At 36.7% G+C, this 24,785-nt stretch overlaps 1 protein-coding gene across 2 annotated transcripts in view; it reads left to right on the top strand.

Moving 5' to 3' along the window:
• Positions 1 to 19,292, top strand: part of LOC139134552 (protein MON2 homolog) — an 81,849-nt gene extending 62,557 nt beyond the window's left edge. Inside the window, exons 22-30 of one of the 2 annotated variants that reach the window (XM_070701434.1) lie at positions 339 to 916; positions 1,416 to 1,565; positions 6,895 to 6,933; positions 9,480 to 9,608; positions 11,136 to 11,326; positions 11,669 to 11,856; positions 14,961 to 15,168; positions 17,443 to 17,525; positions 17,865 to 19,292. In XM_070701434.1, coding sequence (XP_070557535.1) covers positions 339 to 916; positions 1,416 to 1,565; positions 6,895 to 6,933; positions 9,480 to 9,608; positions 11,136 to 11,326; positions 11,669 to 11,856; positions 14,961 to 15,168; positions 17,443 to 17,525; positions 17,865 to 18,025 — 1,727 coding nt within the window. In that variant the 3' untranslated portion in view covers positions 18,026 to 19,292. The remainder of the gene's footprint in view (positions 1 to 338; positions 917 to 1,415; positions 1,566 to 6,894; positions 6,934 to 9,479; positions 9,609 to 11,135; positions 11,327 to 11,668; positions 11,857 to 14,960; positions 15,169 to 17,442; positions 17,526 to 17,864) is intronic. The other variant, XM_070701436.1, reaches the window with a different exon arrangement.
• Positions 19,293 to 24,785: the final 5,493 nt, after the last annotated feature.

Below are 24,785 nucleotides of genomic sequence, written 5' to 3'. Positions count from 1 at the left end.
TTATAGAGTTCCCAGTAATGTCTGAGTCATCCTTGCTATATCAATAGAATTATGTTAAAAGGATACTCTAACAATAGAAATGGTACAAGGGATCCAAAACTAACCTTTGTACATACTTTTGCAAAAACACTGTATTAATAAAGGTTCCTTTGAACAAAAAACAGGAAGTGGAATCCTCTGCAGATATGCTTGATGTAACTGAAACCATCACAGTTGTTTGGCACTAGCGAGAAATATTCACATGGATAAATATATGATATAATTGGGTTTTGTTATAGTTGTACATCTTGAATTTTCTGCAACATAATTTTTTGCTGATTTTTATTGCACATTTCTAGGTGATTATCCAAGAGCATGGGCCTTGCTACTGGAATACATTGAAGCAGCAGCTTTAAGTAATAGTTCAGAGGTTTCCCTTGCTGCCTTGAACAGCTTCCAAGAAATCTTACAGATTCAAAGTACAGAAAGCAGAGGAAGTGGAAAAGATGGGATTGATGGACATGGGACTGGCAATGGGGAATCAAAATCAAGACAAGTATCAGAAAACAGAACAAGTGCAACATCAAACAGTACTGGAGACACGACTATCGATGACATTGCCTTGTGGTCTAATGCATGGCGTGTTTGGCATAACATTGGTATACAGTTAACAAACCCAGCTGACTCAAATAAAATGCAATTTATTCCATGCCAGGCATTCTTGACTGCTTTGGTTCAAATATTCCCACCGCTGTTTGAATATATCAAGCCAAGATTTGTGTCTGCTGATCTCCAAAAGTTGTGCATTGTCTTGAGAAGTGCAGTTTCAGTACCTGTAAGTGCAGAGTCATCACCATTCATTGTACCATCATTTGTGGAGAGTAAAATAACAGCACTTCAAGATGCAGTCCTTAATGCCATACATGTTGTACAAAAGGTAATTTCATTCCTATTTTGCAATTTTTCATGTATTCTGTGTACTTAGTATGTTGTAAATCCATAATTTTATGTTAGTCTAAGTTTGCATAAGTGCACACAAATTATTATCGTAGAATATCATCGTAAAATATAATACTCTGTAGGAGAAAAAATAGATATCAAAAGTAGGAATTCTTGTAAACTGTTGAAAAACACTTATGTCTGAGTGTAACAATGTAATAATTATAGTCTTTCAGAGATATTTCTTCATGTTGAAGATTAGATGATAAAATTTCTTCTTCCAGGTTAGAATGTTTTTTGTTATAAGAAAAGACAGACAAAACTTTTTCATTTTGAATGTGCTTGGATGAATTTTGTCCAATTACTTTTACAAGTATTTTAATTCTTCGATCTTTTTTGACATAAGTATCAACAGTAAATACAATCATTATGGCATTTTCCAGCGTAAACTGTACAGGTACTCAGCAATACTTCTTTCTCTGTATATTTTTGTACAGGCAATCAGTGATGGAGCAGAAAGTATGCAGACCATGTATCCTATGATATTCCATCAGTTGCTAACCTTTGTTAGTTTTGCCTGCCAATCACCAAACTACCGGAATCTCAATACCAAGTCATCAGTCAGCCAGGCCACTATCAGTAAACAGGTAGGAGTTCATCGGTGATAGCATACCATAGTCAAATGCTGTGTGATTGGTGATAGCATACCATAGTCAAATGCTGTGTGATTGGTGATAGCATACCATAGTCAAATGCTGTGTGATTGGTGATAGCATACCATAGTCAAATGCTGTGTGATTGGTGATAGCATACCATAGTCAAATGCTGTGTGATTGGTGATAGCATACCATAGTCAAATGCTGTGTGATTGGTGATAGCATACCATAGTCAAATGCTGTGTGATTGGTGATAGCATACCATAGTCAAATGCTGTGTGATTGGTGATAGCATACCATAGTCAAATGCTGTGTGATTGGTGATAGCATACCATAGTCAAATGCTGTGTGATTGGTGATAGCATACCATAGTCAAATGCTGTGTGATTGGTGATAGCATACCATAGTCAAATACTGTGTGATTGGTGATAGCATACCATAGTCAAATGCTGTGTGATTGGTGATAGCATACCATAGTCAAATGCTGTGTGATTGGTGATAGCATACCATAGTCAAATGCTGTGTGATTGGTGATAGCATACCATAGTCAAATGCTGTGTGATTGGTGATAGCATACCATAGTCAAATGCTGTGTGATTGGTGATAGCATACCATAGTCAAATGCTGTGTGATTGGTGATAGCATACCATAGTCAAATGCTGTGTGATCGGTGATAGCATACCATAGTCAAATGCTGTGTGATTGGTGATAGCATACCATAGTCAAATGCTGTGTGATTGAATGAATAAACAACAGCGAACAGATATTGATAAACTATGGTTTCCCCATTCTGAAAAAGTAAATACATTTTAGTGAGACTACCTCTATTTCTGCAGCGAGCCTCACCATCAGTGTGGGTATAATCCTCTGTACCAGACTTTTAAATAGTGTCAGAAACATTTAGCCAACCGATAAGTTAAATTATTATACATCTACCATAGAGAACAATAGAGTTTTGTATGTGCTAATGAGCCATATGGAACGCCTGTTCCATAAATTTACCGTTTCCAGGCATCCAGCCCTCTGCTGCAGCATCTGCACTTTGACTGTTTGATGATATTAAGGCAGCCATTGGATGAGTGCCAGACTTTATGTCTCACACTCTGTATGTGCAGTGCACAGGCTATCGCAAAGTGCTTCCAAGGTAGCATTCAACACTTTTGCGCTTTTAATCGGAAGAAAAATTGTTGACATTGCACAAAAACAGTCACTACTCAGCCCATTTTACGCCCCAATCATGAACGTAAGATGCATAATGTATGTATCTGAAGTTAAATAACTGTAAAAGAGAGAATTAGGCATGATGCAAGTGACCAGTTCCCAATTGTCTTATGAAAATAAAACTTACACTGTGATACAGCATCTATGTAGCTGAAGTTAAATAACTGTAAAAGAGAGAATTAGGCATGATGCAAGTGACCAGTTCCCAATTGTTTTATGAAAATAAAACTTACACTGTGATATAGCATCTATTTCAAAATATGCCTAACATGTAATACACCAGTTGCATTGTTATGTAAACTAGTTTTAAAGGCGGAGCCTCCCTTTTAAAGGGCGCAAAGCTGACAGGCGGCGTTCATTGAGTAAGTGGACACCAAACAGGCAACACGCGGGCACATGCTCCAGAAAATGCCACTTTTTAGTTTTTTCCGGCTGCAAAAAGGCAGACAGACTGCCAAGCGGTCAGCGTGAAGCTGCTGCTGATCGAACTCTGTGGTTATATTCCAATTCTAATGTGACTGGAAGACGTTTTAGGAAATTCGAGCATTGGTGGTGGGGAATCAATGACCGTTGATGATTTGAACCGATTGTCAATCAAACGCTTGTATAAACTCTGTTCGTAGAATCAGCAAAATGTGACAAAAGGTTGAGACCAGTTTCTGTAATTAATGTACAGTTATAGAAATCAAACATCATACTGGCCAAGTGTTTGACTGGGAGGGGAATTCCACTAATACGAGAACCTGGGATTGAAATTTGCAGCTTTAAAAGAACACATATTAAGTACTCCTTCGAGAGAAAAAGAGTTACAGATGTTTGCAAATCCAGTGACCCTTAGTTTTGGACCACCTAATTATTTTTCAGACTAGCAACATGCCATTTTTCTTGTCTGAAAGACATGTGACTACTATTACTAATGCATTTATATGATAAAGAATGCAGAACTAGTGAACCAGACAGCTGGGATAGTGACTCACCATTGACAAAGATACTGTCCCAGTGATCACTGCACTAAGTAGTGAATGGATTTGCTCACTGCTGGTGTACAAGTAGGAACATCTGTATGCACCATGGTCATACTGGAAGACTAGAGTCTATCAAAAATTCAGCAGTATTTTCTACAGTGATTTTTCTGTGTTTGATATATGAACAATTCATGATACATTCTTTCAAGCCTATTCTTGTCGTTATATTTCCAATTTAAAGTGAAAACACAGGTTTCAAGAGAAGTGTTTGGTGTATAGTTTCGCAACTTGAACTTAGACTAGGAATTACTTTGTACACTGGCTTCTCTGAAACTTCAGTTGTCTTGTGTAATAAAGCAGTCAAGATAGCTTGGCTTAGTACTGGTATATCTCATCATGAATATCCCAAAGATACCTTGAAAATTACCTACCTCTCTGTGTTAAACGATGGCAGTGAAGAGTTGTCACCTTATGGTCATCTCCAGAGAATTGAAAGAGCTGTCAATATCCTCCAGTGAAATGAAAAACACAAAGAGCATTTAACTTCTTTGCCAGTGTTGAACAATGTAGTACAAGTATGTTGATGAGCTTGCTCAGTCCCTTAGATGGATCCTGTTGTCTGCTGTCAGATAATAGCCATTTTATTTTTACTGATCTTGCTTTATGTGTGCATAAACTCAGAAACCTGTCATTCAGTCTTAGCCAAAAACATTGACATGTAGATGAAGTTCATTAAATGGACTAATGGATTAACCTCTTTGTATTTACCCAAAGCTGTTTCTCAGACATATCTGACTGACTTTCAGTGGAAGGACAAGACATGAAGGTTCATACCCATTGACTCTCAAAACAAAATGTGTCTATCCTAGACATTCTCTGTATGCACACAAATTTATTTTGCCACTCAGTCCAAAATGGCTACCATGCAACTGTGACATCATTTAGTCATTTATAACATAATTATTCTGACATTCTGGGATCAAATCCAATCTTGTCATCAAGAGAGCACCCGTAATGTACATATAGCAAGACATTTTCTTCTGAGTGCAATTTTAATGTCTCAGATACACTTTGTGTGATTACTATTAGCCCACAAAACCATGGCTTTGTTGCATACACCATAATTATCAGTAAGGATCGAGTGGCTAAGTCGTTGAGAACGATCAATGTGAGGAAATGTCCGGGTCCTGATGGTATATGTGGCAGAACGCTTAAATTGTGTGCCGATCAACTGAGCAGCGTACTTCAACACCTATTTCAACTTTCATTGAATAATGTTTCCATTCCGGCCTTATGGAAAACCTCAACAGTTATTCCAATTCCCAAACGCAACAATCCAAAGCAGCAAAACGATTTTCGTCCTGTTGCCCTCACTTCTCTTGTGATGAAAACATTCGAGAAAATAATCAAACATTTCATCCTATCCAAGACTGAAAATATGCTGGATCCTCTTCAATTTGCATATAGAACTGGAAAGGGTGTTGAAGATGCCAAACTTTTTATTTTGAATGAGTTGTATAAACATCTTGAGAAACCTAGTGCCCATGCTAGAATTCTTTTTGGAGATTTTTCATCTGCCTTTAATACGATACAGCCCCATATACTTGCCAACAAACTTATCACGAAGTTTAGACTCGACAGTCAGTTGATATTATGGGTTATTGAATTTCTAACTAACAGATCTCAGCGTGTGCTTGTTAATGGCCGGCTGTCTGATTCTTTACAAACATCTACCGGTTCTCCACAGGGTTGTGTTTTGTCTCCTCTGCTCTATATCCTCTATACAGATGACTGTAGAAGTAACTATGAAGGTCGCCACATTATAAAATTTGCAGATGACTCGGCTCTCCTCTCGCTTCTTGTCATGGTCATGGTCATGGTCCCGTCCTAGACGAATTTGTTAATTGGTGTGACAATTCATACCTTAGTCTGAACGTAGTCAAAACCAAGGAAATTGTTTTTGACTTCAGGAGACAAAAACACAAACCTGTGGAGAGCATTATTCATGATCAGGAAGTTGAAATTGTTCATATTTACACATATCTTGGCTCGATTTTTGACGATAAATTGAGGTGGGATGCGAATTCTGAAGCGATTTTAAAGAAGGGGAAACAACGAATGTATTTTTTACGGAAATTGGAATCCTTTTCAGTGAACAAGACAATTTTATCTCTCTTTTACAAGTCTTTTATCGAAAGCATCATAACTTTCTCATTTTTCTGCTGGTTCCAGAATTTAAGTTTAAAACACAAGAATTCCATAGAAAATATTGTCACTTTAAGTTCAAAGATTATTGGCGCACCACAGAGGAGCATTTTGTCATTTTACAAGCAACAGTGTCTGAGGAAAGCATGTTCCATTTTAAATTCATCAGAGCATATTTTAAATTCAGAATTCCAACTGCTTCCTTCGGGAAGACGTTTTAAGTGTCCAGTTTGCAAGACAAACCGGCTCAAGAATTCCTTTATTCCTACTGCTGTGCGGTTTTTAAATGATGTATCTTAACGGTCGTTGTGTGTTGTCACTATTTTTTAGTTTTAGTCTTGTTTTGTTGTTTATTGTGATATTTTGTGTGTTGTCTGCTAATCTGAATTGTCCTTAAGGGATGAATAAAGTTGAATTGATTGACTGATTGATTGATTGATTGATTGATTGATACAGTTGTTCATGTCATATATTTTGAAATGTTTCAAATTGCTAAGCTAATTACTCTACATTATCAGAGGATAAATAACTGGAGAATAACATGATTTTGCATTCTGTAATATTTACCACATGTCTCTGCATTCCAAGACTAAGTTCAGATTTACCCCAAAGTACTAATCAATAGACACAGATTTATTCCAGAATGTATTTGTCTACGGCTAACTGATTGCCATTTATCTTTGGGTTTTTCATCTTCATAGATATTGCACTTAGATGTGCCTTTTCTAACACGGTATGGACTTTCATTCTACTATAGGGTATAACAAGGCCTTAAGAGCAGTCAGTGCAATTCATTTTGTTGTAATCCAATAGGGATTTTGTCACTGATGATAGTGTGTGTGTTGGTTGAGAGTTATGATTATGATGATACATGTGTAAGTTATACTTTCAAAGAATTCATGTTGGTTAATGTTATCTATTCACTATAGGAAAGGTGGGCTAATTTCAGACATTCCAACTCATCACAGGTATGTCACAAACTCAAAATACTTCAACACATGGTCACAGCACCTTGTAATAATGTCACAATAGCTAAATGATTTATCCAGTGTTGTCTGTATTGAATGTTGCTCATTGTGAATTGTTGTGTGTAAACACTTTCAAACCGTCAATCTCTCCTGTTAACTCCTTTCTGTCAAGTGTTTCGTTTTTGTAACTTTGAAATCACTGTAACTTATCTTAATCAATTCTATGTGTATGTCGTCTAGCTACAGAAGGCAAATTTGGTAATTGCTCTTTTAAGAGTAAAAATGGGTTTCAAATACCCAAACTACTGTAAGAGGTTGGTAAAACAGACAATGATAAAGAATTCAAAAATATAATGAAAGAAAATTACACAATGCATCGGGACAATACATTAGGCCAGCCATCTTATTCCAAAGTTTTATAGCTTTGTTGAAAATACAGAAAAGATATTGAACTGAACAAAACAAAACAGAACAGGTCCTTATCTGTAATTTCATGATTGAACTGAACTATAATTTAAACCATAGCTTTTCTTGTTATAAAATACCCAGTGTGCTGTTAGGTAATTTGAAAATACTGAATGAGGCAACACATTTCTTACTTTTTACCATACATTCAGCGTATCATGATACCATTTGAATATAACTGTATGTTTAATAGCACTGATTGATGAAGAATAAGCTGTGTGCATGGCTTGAGTGTATTGTGACAGTGTGTACCCTGTGAAGTGAGTGCAATGTTGTGTTTACTGTGCTGCTTTGATGTAATAAAGTTCTCACAACATTATTCATTGTGTCTATCTAAAGTGAAAATTCATATTAACTTTACTAACATTGTCCAGTGATGGCTACTTGACTAGCAGCTGTTTTGGATCACAGAGAATGCACTTCACAACAAACTAAATATTGCAACACTAGAAGACTATTCTTCTATAAATGCAAGTCCTTGCTTAAGAAATTTGCAGGCTGGTTGCTTGCCATGTCAAACAAATCAAATTCTGTATGACATATTGGCAGTATAATGGCAGTGTCTGTATAGTTAGAGCCTACCTCAGTGCGCTCTTATGTAAAGTCTTGCAAATTGAACTGCAAAACACTGTCCTGCAAATACTGGTGACCAAGGAAGACCTTGCAAGTCTTTGCAGCAAACACCTTCTATTCAATGGCAAGTTACAATTTAATTTCTGTATCAGGTGTTTTGCCATGACCATGACATGGTTGCAGCTCAGTACCAAACAGGTATTAGCCATATTTGTGACAAAGTTGCATCTTTAAGTACTACACATGTATTTGCCTAATGTTAAGGAATGATTAAAGCATGTCATTTTTGACATTCCTCTTTACAAGATAGCAGATTTACCTGAAAATCACACTGATACCAATTTCTATGAAACTCAGTACTCTACAGTCTCCAACGCTGAAGTTCATTTCTAAGACCAATGTTACATTCCCTTGATTTTTACCTCCAACTAATAAATTTGTTGGACTCTACTGAGTGCATGTAATGTTTGTTCAGGCATGGTTCCTAAGAGTTCAGTGTTAATCTAGAAATTCTTGTCAGCTGGCCTGTACTGATTTAAATTGTCTGTATTTGTAATCAGTTGATTTATTCGTGATAACTAGAATCTTGTTTTATTGTGTTCCTCTTGGTAATTCATCATCTGGACTTATTCCACCAGGAAAGATGATGTATTGAGTACCCTTTCCCCTCCATATTTATACTATCTTTTGTGTGGTATGTTTTGACATCAGAGACAATACATTGTGGTGTTTGCACAATCCGTTGTTCGGTTGATACACAGTCCCTCTACCGGTATATATAGAGGGACTGTGGTTGATAAGTTGTTTCCAAAGCCTCCCACAAGTTTTATATGTGTGGAGACAACTGGTGTACCAGTAGTTGTATAGGAATAACATTTGTCAGCCATACTTTTAACACAGATCCTGGTGAAAGTATGTGTCTATGTCTGTGGTGGTTTTATACATGATGAGTCATTTCACTTCTTTGTCACTGGTAAACCAGCAAGGTATTTGTGTTCAGACACAAAAAGTGTATACCAGTACATAAGTGTAAGCTGGCTGTTTGGTTATTGCTTCAGTCTTAGGTCAGTGTGTGTCTTCTGTTGGTGGTATGACTCAAGCAGTCCCACCTAGTTCTGAAATGGAGGATATTCTACAGCTGTGTCATTCTGTCCAGTACTAACAATAACTAAAGATAGTTATAATGTACATATGTGTGCAACACTGATTTCAATAAGCAAATTTAACACATAACACACTTTGGCTTACAGCTTCTTGAAGATAAACTCTCTGCTGGTCTTATATTCCTATAACTCTGATTAACATTACTGATAAATGCCAGGCTTTGGTTCTATGCTATGTATATATCCATTGTGAATACATTTCAAACATAGTGTGACCATATATACCAAAGTGTACATGACTGACACTCTTTGTCGTTCTCTAACCCATTACATCATGTTAATCCTTGGCATTCATCTCAAGACACAGAAATAGCTTACCTCTGTAATGGTTGTTTCATTTTACAGCCAGAGTGGGTTTCCATGAACTATGTTCCTTTTGCTGAGAAGTCACTTCAGATGGTTGTTGAGCTTTACAAAGAAACTGCAACTCAGAAGTCTGTTGTGGAAGATCATGTCTTACAGAATATTATAAAGGTAATGAAAACATTTGGTGTTTTGATCCCATTACCTTTACTTTTTGAAAGTCTGACAGATGGTTAGTACCTGGATGTTATAATTGATCTTGTCTACAAATTGAATGTATGAATGCTTTGAGATCCATAGAGATGCATATCATGAATTTATCTCTAGGTATGTAGATTTGGCAGTGTTACAGGAAGGTGAAAATTTCTTGAAAATTCTCTAAAGTATCTAACTTGTTGATGTTCAGATAGATTGACATATTTCCATGCAATATGTAACACTCAATGTTCAATGTAATGCTGAATACCAGCAGAGTAAAAGTCTCTCACTTGGAAGGCTTTTAGAACTTCAAACTTGCAAGATTGGGAAAGTCAAAATTTTTAAAAGTTTTTCAAATTGGTGATTTGTTTACATAACAAAGAACTTTTTTCTTGAACATGGTATTTCCAACATGTTTTTATTTCAATATTTTCAACATCCAGTGTTGATGATTTTTTTTGTGGTCCACTCTTCACGATCTATATTTAATTAATACATTCTGAACATGTCATCAAATTTGAATTTTATCAGAGGTAGACCGTATTACATATTTATTATAATGGGTATTTATGCAAACAAATTAAAGTGGCACTCCCACTTGGTAAGACTTTTAAAGCACATTTTTTTAATGCCAACGGTCGATATTTGACATGGCGACTGCGCGCGGATTGCGAGATATCGATAAAAACATGTCTTCAAAAAAGTAAAAGTTTGAATTCCGGTGGCCCACCTAAATTCAGCTTCCGAACATCGAACGTTCGGCACCGGGGCCATTGTCAACTAAGCTATGGAGTACGAGTCTACGCTGACGCTGCTGTACGCCACAGTACCACCGGCGTGGATTATCGGTCATGCCGCAAGGGAGAAAGCCGAGTCTTACTGACTTGGCATAAAAACGGAAAACAAAGTTGATTCCACCAGAATTCGCATAGGTGACTAGCACAGTTACGTGCGGTTGATACATAGCGGCCGCCGCGTGGTATGCATAGACGCATACCATGCACGCGGCGTACAGTGGGAGACGACAAAATGTAGTCATCGGAGGCGGCTAATATTTGACACGTAAAAACTGATGTTTTATGTGGTATTGGTTAAAAATATAATACAACTGATTTAGAATAATGAAAACGACAAAAACTAAGGAGAAGTTTTAAAAAAGTTACCTGAGGTAAAGGCATAATGCTGTATACAAAGTCTCTGCAATGGGAAGTAAATTAATCGCGTCGTTCGAACTTATTGTAGACTCCCTAGAATATTGTCAATCAGCACAACAACAAACCTTCGGGGGATTTCGGGTCAAAATCAGAAACTATCGTAAACCTTCGGGATGTGAAAAATACACTCGGGAAATGACATGTTTTTATCGATATGTTGCGATCCGTCAAATATCGACCGTTGGCATTATAAAATATGTTTTAAAAATGTTACCAAGTGGGAGTGCCTCTTTAAGAAAAGATAAGTGGATTGTTAAGTAAATAATACTTGTTGTATGTTGACCAGACATTGCAGATGCCTCTTGGAATGAAATATGGATGTCCATCTCAGAGTACATGGAAGTTATCAATAGCTGCACTTCTGGAAATTTTACGTATTGCACTGCCAGTAGCAAGAAACAATAGCAGTAACTCACACTTTATGGGAATGTGGTCAGAGCTAGCCATTGCTTTGGAACACTTTCTATTCTCTCAACAGTAAGTACCTTATTTCATTGAACAGACTGAAAAACATCAAATAGAAACCTCTAAAGTTCTACTGCAATTCAACATTCACTTTTAAACTGTTCAGCATTACATATTGACCTTATCAAAATTTGCCCGATAACCAGGTCTTGGATCACTATTGACAACCAAACCTTCGTCACTTTGTGAACAATGACATGTTCAAATATGTCATAATATCATAGATGAAGATATGCTTGAATGTAACGTTACTTTTTTTGAAGAAGAAGAATGGAATGTGTACACAGTCTCACCATGACCACACTCACCACACTTCATAATCTTTATCATACCTTATAACACCTTTTATTGCAGGAGTACACCCCCAACATTATCCATAGATGAATTTCAAGAGCATGAATCTATTGACATTGAAGTTGTTCAGTTACTACGAGATGAAGTTCTGCCATACCCAAGTAGCTTTCCAAAACCGTTTATGGCATCAATAATGTCAGTATTAAACAGAGGATCCATACACTCAACATCAACGTCCTCATTTACAGGTAAAAGTGTCTAAAACTTTTTCACCTGATTTTGACATTTTGAACATAGACTTATGAGTTTTTATTTTCTTCATGCGTGCCTCAATGTTTTGCAGTACTGTAAGAAATTTATCACAGGCACGATAGACAAGCAACGCATACCTCATCCTGTCAGTCCTAAGTCTCAAAATGTGACTCATAATGTGGACTAGATTTGGTTCTTCTAATAAAGTACTAAATCAAATAATCAAATATTTGCTAAAGATCCAAATAATGTGTTGATATATGCAGTGTAGAGTACCTACACTGTGATATATGCAGTGTAGAGTACCTACACTGTGATATATGCAGTGTAGAATACCTACACTGTGATATATGCAGTGTAGAGTACCTACACTGTGATATATGCAGTGTAGAATACCTACACTGTGATATATGCAGTGTAGAGTACCTACACTGTGATATATGCAGTGTAGAATACCTACACTGTGATATATGCAGTGTAGAGTACCTACACTGTGATATATGCAGTGTAGAATACCTACACTGTGATATATGCAGTGTAGAGTACCTACACTGTGATATATGCAGTGTAGAGTACCTACACTGTGATATATGCAGTGTAGAGTACCTACACTGTGATATATGCAGTGTAGAGTACCTACACTGTGATATATGCAGTGTAGAGTACCTACACTGTGATATATGCAGTGTAGAGTACATACACTGTGATATATGCAGTGTAGAGTACCTACACTGTGATGCATGCAGTGTAGAGTACATACACTGTGATATATGCAGTGTAGAGTACCTATACTGTGATATATGCAGTGTAGAGTATCTACACTGTGATGCATGCAGTGTAGAGTACATACACTGTGATATATGCAGTGTAGAGTACATACACTGTGATATATGCAGTGTAGAGTACCTACACTGTGATATATGCAGTGTAGAGTACATACACTTAATATATGCAGTGTAGAGTACCTACACTGTGATATATGCAGTGTAGAGTACCTACACTGTGATGCATGCAGTGTAGAGTACATACACTGTGATATATGCAGTGTAGAGTACATACACTGTGATATATGCAGTGTAGAGTACATACACTGTGATATATGCAGTGTAGAGTACATACACTGTGATATACCGGTATGCAGTTTAGAGTACCTACACTGTGATATATGCAGTGTAGAGTACATACACTGTGATATATGCAGTGTAGAGTACCTACACTGTGATATATGCAGTGTAGAGTACCTACACTGTGATATATGCAGTGTAGAGTACATACACTGTGATATATGCAGTGTAGAGTACATACACTGTGATATATGCAGTGTAGAGTACATACACTGTGATATATGCATTGTAGAGTACCTACACTGTGATATATGCAGTGTAGAGTACCTACACTGTGATATATGCAGTGTATAGTACATACACTGTGATATATGCATTGTAGAGTACATACACTGTGATATATGCAGTGTAGAGTACATACACTGTGATATATGCAGTGTAGAGTACATACACTGTGATATATGCAGTGTAGAGTACATACACTGTGATATATGCAGTGTAGAGTACATACACTGTGATATATGCAGTGTAGAGTACCTACACTGTGATATATGCAGTGTAGAGTACCTACACTGTGATATATGCAGTGTAGAGTACATACACTGTGATATATGCAGTGTAGAGTACATACACTGTGATATATGCAGTGTAGAGTACCTACACTGTGATATATGCAGTGTAGAGTACCTACACTGTGATGCATGCAGTGTAGAGTACATACACTGTGATATATGCAGTGTAGAGTACATACACTGTAATATATGCAGTGTAGAGTACATACACTGTGATATATGCAGTGTAGAGTACCTACACTGTGATATATGCAGTGTAGAGTACATATACTGTGATAAATGCAGTGTAGAGTACATACACTGTGATATATGCAGTGTATAGTACATACACTGATATATGCAGTGTAGAGTACCTACACTGTGATATATGCAGTGTAGAGTACATACACTGTGATATATGCAGTGTAGAGTACATACACTGTTATATATGCAGTGTATAGAGTATCTACACTGTGATATATGCAGTGTAGAGTACCTACACTGTGATATATGCAGTGTAGAGTACATACACTGTGATATATGCAGTGTAGAGTACCTACACTGTGATATATGCAGTGTAGAGTACATACACTGTGATATATGCAGTGTAGAGTACCTACACTGTGATATATGCAGTGTAGAGTACATACACTGTGATATATGCAGTGTAGAGTACATATACTGTGATATATGCAGTGTAGTGTAGAGTACATACACTGTGATATATGCAGTGTAGAGTACATATACTGTGATATATGCAGTGTAGAGTACATACACTGTGATATATGCAGTGTAGAGTACATATACTGTGATATATGCAGTGTAGAGTACATACACTGTGATATATGCAGTGTATAGTACATACACTGATATATGCAGTGTAGAGTACCTACACTGTGATATATGCAGTGTATAGTACATACACTGTGATATATGCAGTATAGAGTACATACACTGTAATATATGCAGTGTAGAGTATCTACACTGTGATATATGCAGTGTAGAGTACCTACACTGTGATATATGCAGTGTAGAGTACCTACACTGTGATATATGCAGTGTAGAGTACCTACACTGTGATATATGCAGTGTAGAGTACCTACACTGTGATATATGCAGTATAGAGTACATACACTGTAATATATGCAGTGTAGAGTATCTACACTGTGATATATGCAGTGTAGAGTACATACACTGTGATATATGCAGTGTAGAGTACATACACTGTGATATATGCAGTGTAGAGTACCTACACTGTGATATATGCAGTGTAGAGTACATACACTGTGATATATGCAGTATAGAGTACATACACTGTAATATATGCAGTGTAGAGTATCTACACTGTGATATATGCAGTGTAGAGTACATACACTGTGATATATGCAGTGTAGAGTACATACACTGTGATACAACATGCCAAACTCATTCAATAGAGGAATCCCACGTCTGTATTTCCAAAACTACTTTATATTTTCCTTTCAGATACGGATACAGGACGTCAGTTAAGGGAAGAGTTTGCCAAAGCCTGCTTTGAGACTTTGCTACAGTTTTCATTCATCACAGAGAGTGTTATTACCAATGAAGGTTGTATAACCAAGATGGCACTGTCAGCTCTCTTAACAAGGTGTCAAGAGGTTCTCAAACAGTACGTTGAAGATGAAAAACTCAGTGGCAAATGTCCCCTTCCAAGGTTACTATATAATATCTAATATATTTAGAGGTTATTACCCAATATCGCCTGTTCCTGTGTCGTATCAGCATGAGTGTCATTTGTGCTGCGTAAGACACGAGACGAAGTTGAGTGTCTGACGCAGCACAAATGACACGAATGCTGATACGACACAAGGAACAGGCGATATTGGGTAATAACCGATTTATCATATACCCATGCCCATAATTTTAGGGAATTTTTACTAATAGAACGAAAAGCCTTTAATTTTGAGGCTTTACTTTATTACGCCTTGCGCATAAATATCAGAATGTTTATGTGAACAGGCTTCATTCATAAAGTATACGACGAAGATGTCAACATCACGCGCGACATCGCTGCAAGTCGTATCTCAATGAAACCCAAGAAGAAATTAAGACACCGGGATACAAAAATCGTCATACAGAAGAACTTTTTAAGGTGCAATATGGTATTTACAACTGTACCGATCAAAAACTGCTCAGCTTTAAATCTATCCTGATTTCGATCGTCGGAGCTCGCGCGGAGAGGGGACGCCATTTTGTTAGTTTACCTTTAGAGTTGCCATGTCAACAGTCGTCGCGCGCGCGACATCGCTGTCACGCCACGCGCTCATTACCCGTTCGGTGGAGACCTGCACAGTGCCGGTGCCTTGCGAACGGCAGAATGTTTGCGAGAACTTGACCAAAAAAATACCATGGGAAAACATTTCAAGACTCAATGTGATATTCCCGTAGTTTGCAACCAGAAATACCCGTGTTCCTCGAAGCCCTTCAAGTTTTTACCTCGGCGACATCGCTTCGTAAGGCGGCGAGCGGCAGCCATTTTGTTGTTTACGTTGTTTACCAACAAACTGCTAATGTAGTTCGGGAAAACTCTAAAACTGATGACGTTCATCGTGCATATCTCGACGTTTACCGTGAAATATCACGGCTGATATTTTACGTTGAACGTCACTAGAATGTAGCAATATGGGCATGGGTATATGATAAAACCTCATTATCTAACATATTATTATATCACCTGTCATTATGATATGTTGAGATCCTATACTTGTACTAAGCCAGTACTAATAGATATACATACTATCATTTATCATTGTGTACTTGAGATTTTTTACAATAATGACATCTGAAATTCATTTCTTCTAAATCATTAACATTATCAATGTCAGTGGGTAAAGTCTTGTTTTACCTTGACAGAATATGTCGTGACAGAATACAAAAATGTTTTGTTTGTTCGGTATTTTAATGTCACATTCATGGAAAGATTAATAATAAATATCTCTAAGATATTGAAATAAATGTGCTGTCATCCAACAGCTTTGATATTATCAACAGCAATTCTATCCAAATAATAGCAGTATAAACAATGTCAGATTTCAGCAGAAATATGCAAATTCCATTCACTGTGTTCTTGATTGACAAAAATATATCTATCACAATGAAGAGGAGGATTTTCATAAAAATCAGATGAAATATTGTTCATAGGTATCATATAACAAAAGATCCTTGTTGTGAGAAATGAAATGTAACAGACATTGTTATGATTGATAAGAGTGTATCAGTGGAGTAGATACAGTATTACTATAAACAGCATTTACCAATTTTACCATAAAAACATCACTCTTTCTTATAAATGGACCACCCAAGAATATTCTAGTAGATTTACTATCTTAAATCTACCTAAAAGTTCAACTTGACATCCTCTCCATCTTAGTGCACTTTGGATTACCTATAATTCAAGTTGGTGTGTATCAACAGATGATGTCTCATAAGTTGGGCAACTCTTCAGTGTGTTCAGAGCTGTGCAGTATAATATCATTAATTTTGACAATGCAATTTTCAGTGAACTTTCAAAAGTTGTGTTTGTTTGTGAGAGGAGATAGTAATTTTGTGAAGGTTTCAAGTAGTTTTGCAGAGAACCACACAAAATAATGTAGTGTGAACACAGAAAAATGTGCAAATTAACTCTTGACAGAAAATGACTAAGTGATTTCAAGTTTACAAAATATGCAACATTTTCATTTTCTATACACCCTGAATATCAATGAATTTCATCCTGGAGTTTTCAGCGCATTAGACCAGACAATTTATATACTTTGTAGAACATCATTTTATGATAACTTTCAGGCTACAATATGATTTTGTTCTGATCTGAAAGTAACAGAATTTATCAAATTTCAAACATCCATTTGTATAAAATCAAGTAGACATACCTATATTATTGAGCATTCGAGCTTTGAAAATGAACTGTTTCTCTACTTGTTTTGCACAGGCCTCGTATGTCAGAAATGTCATTTGTATTGAAAGCAGTAGGAACATTGCTAGCATCATTGAAGAAAGCAAAACCCGGCAATGGTAGGTAGTAATATACCAAGTCTCTCCATTCTGTTTTGTAGGAACAAAATGTCCCCAACATTTACAGTATCAGAGCCCCATGACAGTTCTGTGAAATGATAAAGTGAAATTTTGCTAAAATCAGATATGGCATGATGTCTAATAACCTAAAGTGTATCATATTCACAACCCTCTTTGAGATAGCAATCTAATATAAACATCTACTTGTGCCAGGATGATGATGACCTTATTTCCTGTATGTTTCCAATTCATCAATTTTGATTTCTTTTTACACTCAATTAAGTCATTCCACAAAGAGTATTCTTGCTCACAATATGTTGCCATGTTGTTTGATTTCAGTTGACCATGACACCTGGAAGCAAGTGATAGCTCTGTATCCAAACCTTGTAGATTGTACGACATGTACATCTTCACAGGTTTGCAAGAATCTGAAAGAAGTTCTGCATCACTACCACTGTCTTCTGTCTGTACCACCCACTGCTATACAAAACTCTTTATAATATTTGCAATATTTGCAAATATCATGACATTTTGGAGATTATCAAACACAAGTCTATTATTTCAGTTAGAGGCAAATCTGTATAGATATACATTTTGTAAATGAAAGAAAGTTTTTCTTCCATTTGTAGACCTAAATTTCAAGTGAGGAAATCATTTGGTTTGGTTTTCATGGTACATTTACAATCGATGGTAACTAAAAATATAAATGATGTAATAATGATTTCATTACTGTCCATTGTATAAATCAGTAGATATTCAAGTGACCATTAAGTGATTCCCACATTACCGATGTGTATCTTATTTCAGGAAGCAATATTGTTGTAAGAAGAGATACATTGTGTTACTTTAAAAGCATGGCTCATTATAACCATGCAGTCACCAAGAAAACCCTTATTGTCAAACCATTGTGCAATGAATAGAGGAAAATGTGACATTGTTGGTGTGGGATAGATCTTTAAATTGGATCTACACAAGTACATTCTACTATTTGGTCACTGACAATGTTTATAATATAATGTTTTAGTTATTTAGGTGGGATAGAAGTTAAGTCTGAACTGTTTTGATTTTCAACCATAGTTGCAGTACATTTACTCTTTTGAAAGGGAAAGTCATCATTAGACAAGAATTTCAGTGGATGGAGTTCTTTCAAATATCAAATGCTACTGCTGTTAAAAAGGTACATAATGAATATTCAAACTAGGGAATGGTGAAATTCCATTATGTAATTTCTGATATTGTTGATTCAATATTTATCACAACAGTATCATTCTGTATATTGACATTGTCTTTTCAATATCTTAGCTGACACTGTAAATGATAGATGTCTTTTAATATATTCCACCTTTATCGTAAACTACAGCAAAGTGTATGTTAGGGGTCAAAGTTGAAAGGTATACAATGAACATCTAAGTGGGAAAATATTATTTATTTAACTGATGTATGCTTCAAGAGCAAACTTGTGGGTGATATTTGGGAGGGAGGGTAGCCATAATTTGGGTGTTAGCTAATGGTACAAGTAAATCAAGAAAAACATAATCTGTTGTCTTGAAATTTTAATGAGTCATCTCACAACCATTTGTTATAGAATCCACTCTATTGAACATCTCAAGTATTTTTTGCTGAAAAAACCCATCTCAGACAACTTTCGTTCAAAAAACATGTTGTAGTTTCTTACATTCGCTATTTACATATTTCTATGGCGTAAACAATACATTTGTTTGTTATGAGGGATAATGTAATAAAGGTATATCTTACTGTCAATTGAAACCCACTGTCCTGGTCTGTTTGTTTTTGGTGTGTTTTTACAGCTTTTAGCTTTATGATTTAATACTTCATTTGATATTCAGGAGGGGGTAGGTGATAGAAGATTGATGAGGTAGCATTCCTTTTTAAAAGATCCCTTTTATATTTTTTCCCACTCTTTTTCCCGCCTCTCCAACCTTTTCTTTTTGTCAAGCTTCTCTAGCTAATTTTTGGTTGACATTTGCTTATGTATGTAGGATCTGCTTGTCCCATTGCTATAGAAGTTGGTATGCATGTTTCTAAAGTTTACCTCCAGTACCTAAGTTGCAGACCTTACTTGCTTTTGTCATTCTTGTTTTTCTGGTTGATCTTTGGTACCCATACTGGTATGTACCAATTCTGATAAAATGTGAGCGACACCGTATAATTGCGGTATTTTTATATTGAAGCAGCAGAACACTATATCTATGAAGCAGTCAGTGGTCTGAGGTATGAGGACATAACTAGAACACTACACAAATAAAAATGACTCAAAGGTGACACTATGTAATCAAGCTACCTTCAGAAGACCTGACCCTACGGGTATATAGTATGATCATGGATATGTGATGTATTTTACATATTGAGGGTGATATTTCATGAATACCTGTTGAAAGATGTGCAGGTAGATGGCATCTGCTCTGTGTTGGTATACAATGCAAATAGGAGACAAATTCAGTGATGGGAATTTCTGTAAGGCGAAAAAATCCAGTCTATAAATGAGTTCTCCAATATCTACTGTAGACATATAGTACCGGGTAATTGATGACAGTTTCTCTATGTATCAATGTCTGTCTAACATACAGAGACTCTAAGATTTGCTAATTCTGTATGGTCGCATCCCGGGTTATGGGTCCTACTTGTACAAATCAGACATTTTATCTTTCCAATCCGTTGGTAAAATTTGAAATTTAAAGAATTTCCTTCTGTCAGTCATAAGAAAATGACGGACAGGCACATCTCATATGTATTTTGTAAGATTACAACCGCAGTATTCATTCTGTAAGAAAACCAAGCTTCCTTCCTGATGTGTGTTCTGAAGGTATTCGTAGTCTGTTTGCAGTTGACATTTGAACTTTAACATAAACATCACCTTATTTTTTAAAACCATCCACAATTTTATTTTCTTGAACTCTGTAAGAAGAATTTTCACTATAAATTCTGTATTGTCAAATCTTTTAATATGATAAGATATTGGTATTCATTTCTGCATTAATCATACATATGTCATGAAAAGAATTCAAATTCTGGATAGTATAATGAACTTTAATACATATAGGTGTGCTATCAAAGAGATACAACAATGTACTGTGTACTGTTTCTAACAGATCTGATCCCTTTTGACCATTAACCATATGTAGAGCTATGATCTGTCAAACCCAGTGACCCAACCAATTATCACATCCTGATTGCTACAGATGAAGACATTTCCATCCAGTTCTGATCAGCTGTGAAACCATTGCAAATTATGCCAGTGCTCAGAAAGAACCACGTAGGCACATTTGCCATGTGTCTAAGTGCAGAGTTAAGCCACTCTGACACAGCTTTGTATGTTGGACAGTAAGGGGCACAAGCTAACAAACTAGAAAGGTTATTTCTTAGAAGTGGCCCATTTGATTGGCGGGGGAGGGGCTGTATGATTTTTGGGAAAAAATGTTGCTTGCCATTTATAGGAAAACAAATTGTGTGCCCAGTGGGTAGAGGAAAAATTGCTTCAAGGAAGGCTGTAAAAAAATAATGTTTTGTCATGTACCCTATACGATGGCAAATTAAGTCTTCAGTGGTCCCTGGAACTGCCCCTATGGCAGGTAATTATGGCCTAGCTTTTATTAATTTTGACAATGAATCTTCTTCATAGGATGGGTTACTGGATATATACTAGCAGAAACCTTAGTTTGTTTACAAGTTTTTTTACAAATCCATTACTGCTGAGCATCAGAAAATGCATTGTCAATGTTTGTTACTGAAATATCAGTTTACTATGCATATGTATGTTAAAGTTTAACATTTTCTCTTGAACTGACTTTTATTGCCAAAGAAAGCATTGGTAATGCCAATGACATATATATTGTATGTCACTTGATAAGATATATTTACAGAAAAAAATCAAACTTCTCAGGTACAACTCAATTTCAGTAAGTACAGCGAAAACGGAGTCAGCGTGGACTCTCTGTTGTGCGGCGCAACAAAATAAATGCAGCCACAGACGTTTTTTCAGACAGTCTTCATGCGCAAATTAAACGTCATCAAAGGCACACCGCCTATATTCAATCAATCCTACAAATCGAGCAAAAGATTCAATATGTATTCTTTTTGTTACAAAAAGTTCCTTATGACTAGTTGAGAATAAAACCAAAGTTATGTACAGAAAGAGCTGGAACGGTGCGGTATCACGTTTCTTGCATCTGCATCTACACAAACTTCTTTGCTCAATCGAGGTGGTAGCTTCAGTAAAACTGGGACAACATCAAGCGAACAAACACCGCATCAAGCATCTCAATATAGATTGCTGCCATCAAAATGCCAGTATATATTATACACCTTATCCGATGCCACCTTTATCACTGTACGTCTATCATAAACGTCCAGATGAAGTTCCGACGACAGCGAGCACACCTTCGACTGTTTGACTAACACCTCTACCCCCCACCAGCGACTATCCGTACTAGGGTCTGTTCTGTAGTGTGTTTTTCCATTGACGCTATCCACTTTTAGCGTCAGCAGTTTTTCCTAAAGACGGAAAACCCTTGCTTCAGTTTGTGAGTTCCATAAAATCATCGATAATATTGAAATTTAGATTTTTCCAATTTTTTTGTTCAAGACATGGATATATTTTTCTTACACATCCATAACGAAATCAACACGTTCAAAAATGTAAGTCCTTGTAACGCCAGCACGCTTTTCAATAGAAAAAGATTTCATGACATTTGCTACATTGTGTGTTTTGTCTGTAAAAACGTCAGTTGCTGCGTTTATTTTGTGGCGCGGCACTTAGGAAGAGTCCACACTGACTCCGTTTTCGTTGTAATTCTGTTTTTGTGATATTGATTGCACATTGTAATTGCCTTAACTCCAGTCTTCTGTCACGCATGTTGACATTGACACTTTAAACAATGTTTTTAAACCATGGTGGAAATCGTAACTCTTTCAACTGTAACTCTTTCAACACCTGAGTGACAGGTGAAAATAAACAGCATATATTACTCTGCATTATAGTGCATTGCAACGTTGGACACCGGTGAAAAATTTTATGGGAAGGGACCGTTCAGTTTTTACGGCCGTGGGGGGCGGGCCGGCAAAATCCAGGGATGGTCATCGTAATTTTGGAATCCGCAAAGGGGGCGGTCATCGCTTTTACACTGGTAGGAAAGGGGGGGGGGGTCACCACATTTTCAAAAATATAATACAGTACAATAACGTTCACTTTATGCCATGGCCATGATCGACCCTCTTTACCGGCAGGCCCGGACTTTGCCAACCCACTACAATAAGCAGCGGGCTGCCTTCGGCAGCCAACTCATATTAAGTAGTATCTGGTTAAGTACCTATCTCATCTTTGAAAGACCATTTACATGCTCGCGACCCTGAATGGTAGCATTGAGACAAAAAGGGGAATTTGCATAACAGTGTGATGGACATAAGTTGTCTATGCAAATGAAGTTAAAAATTGCCTTACAGTTGTCCTAATTAACAGACGTTTGCATGGATGTGGCTGAGAAGTTTGTGCACTGGCATCTAGCTGCTACACGGATAAAGTGCGCCGCGTACCGGAGTTCAAATCCAAACCGTCCGGGTAAATTTGACGTATGGGTTTTGGTTATTTTTCACCCGTTAGGGGGAGGGGTCATCAAATTTTTTTGTCTGACAAAGGGGGGGTCATCTTTTTTTCAAAAAAATGCAGGGGGGTCTATATTATTTTGAAAACTGGCGACAAGATTTTGCTGCCCCCCCCCCCCAGGCCGTAAAAACTGAACGGTCCCTAATGGAGGAACAATAACATGCACAAATCCTTACCAATAACCATAAAGTAGAATTTTATATGAAGCAAATCTTTGCTGAACCCAAAAACATTTTACAAAATTTTGGGAATAAATATTTGAAGTATGAATACTGTACACACTATATTGAAACTTTGTTGACCTAGCTGGTACTACTTTCTTTACAATTTAAAGTGTTTAATTTCCAAATATTGAAAAAATAAATTGTCAAAAGTTGAGAAGAGTAAAGACCATGATTGCATTGTAATGACATAGTTATTGTTGGTGAACATTGATGTATTTGGTGAAATTTGTGGGAATCTTATGCCATATTCTTTGTATTATGGTCTCAATGTATTATTTTTCTGCATCTTTTATTAGAATTTGGAAGGGTTGGTAAAAAATTTCATCTACCTGGAATTATTAGCACAATTCACTGCTTTTTTATGATAAGTGAATTAATGCATGATTCAAATTTAATTGATTTTATATTAAATCATAATCACAGTTACCATGTCATAATTGACCAGTGTGTGGAATACAATGGTACCCAATGTGGTTTCAAATCCAGTGAGGACTCTTGTGTTTCACTCTATACAGCTTTGATATTATGTGCCTTCCTATCTTTTCTGTGATCATGGCCGTAAAAAAAAAAATACTTTTTACATCCATGCTGTGATGAGGTGCTGGTGCTGGCATACCTAGGGCATACCTATCATCATCGGATTTTGTTGCATATTTGCTATATCATTCTTTTCACAAATTCGGTTTTGAAACTATACTTAGTTTACTTTTCTCTATGCATCCCGTTTCCTCTATGTTTGCCCTGTTAAATTGTTGTCATTGACCATCTTATCTGTAATTTTTCTCAGTACGTTGACAAGACCTCAAAACTGTAAACACGATTTATCGGATTGTCACGTATGTCCGTTTTACTTCCACATTTCCTTATTGCCGGTAGTTTAACCCATCAGACTGTAGAGGGCGCTGTCGACCCTGCCTGCATCTCCAGGCCGCTTCCTGCCAAAATAGCGCTCGCCGGCCCGGCACTGTGCCGTGCAGGAAGATTGTTCGAAGGCCCGAGGCATTGATGCCCGTGCAGTGTAGTTATCTTTATGTCTCACTCTTTGTTCTGTCCTTATATCAGTGAGTGTTTTACCGCGAAATAAGCTACAATTTTACTGCAATTTAATCATTGCCCAGATCTCTTTCCAAATTCAATCAATCTTTAATTTAACTTTAAATCAACTCACACTAGCAAAGAATGGGGCCGAAAGAGTGTGGTATGGTACATTCCAAAATTTGACAAGGAACAAAACTGAATACTTTCAAAAATGTTAATTCCTCTACATGCACACGCATACAGGGCTTGTGTACGATGCTTCCCACCATGCATCATTAATGGCATGATAGCCATTTTAACTTCCTCCCCTGGGCTTCCACCTGTAGCGTCTATACCTGCTAGCTGGAGTCCATCATAACGTTTGAACTTACACATTAA

Source organism: Ptychodera flava, chromosome 6, assembly GCF_041260155.1.
Source record: "Ptychodera flava strain L36383 chromosome 6, AS_Pfla_20210202, whole genome shotgun sequence".
Taxonomy (NCBI): Eukaryota; Metazoa; Hemichordata; class Enteropneusta; family Ptychoderidae; genus Ptychodera; species Ptychodera flava.
The sequence above is the reverse complement of the archived record's forward strand: the minus strand, read 5'-3'. Positions and strand labels throughout refer to the sequence as shown.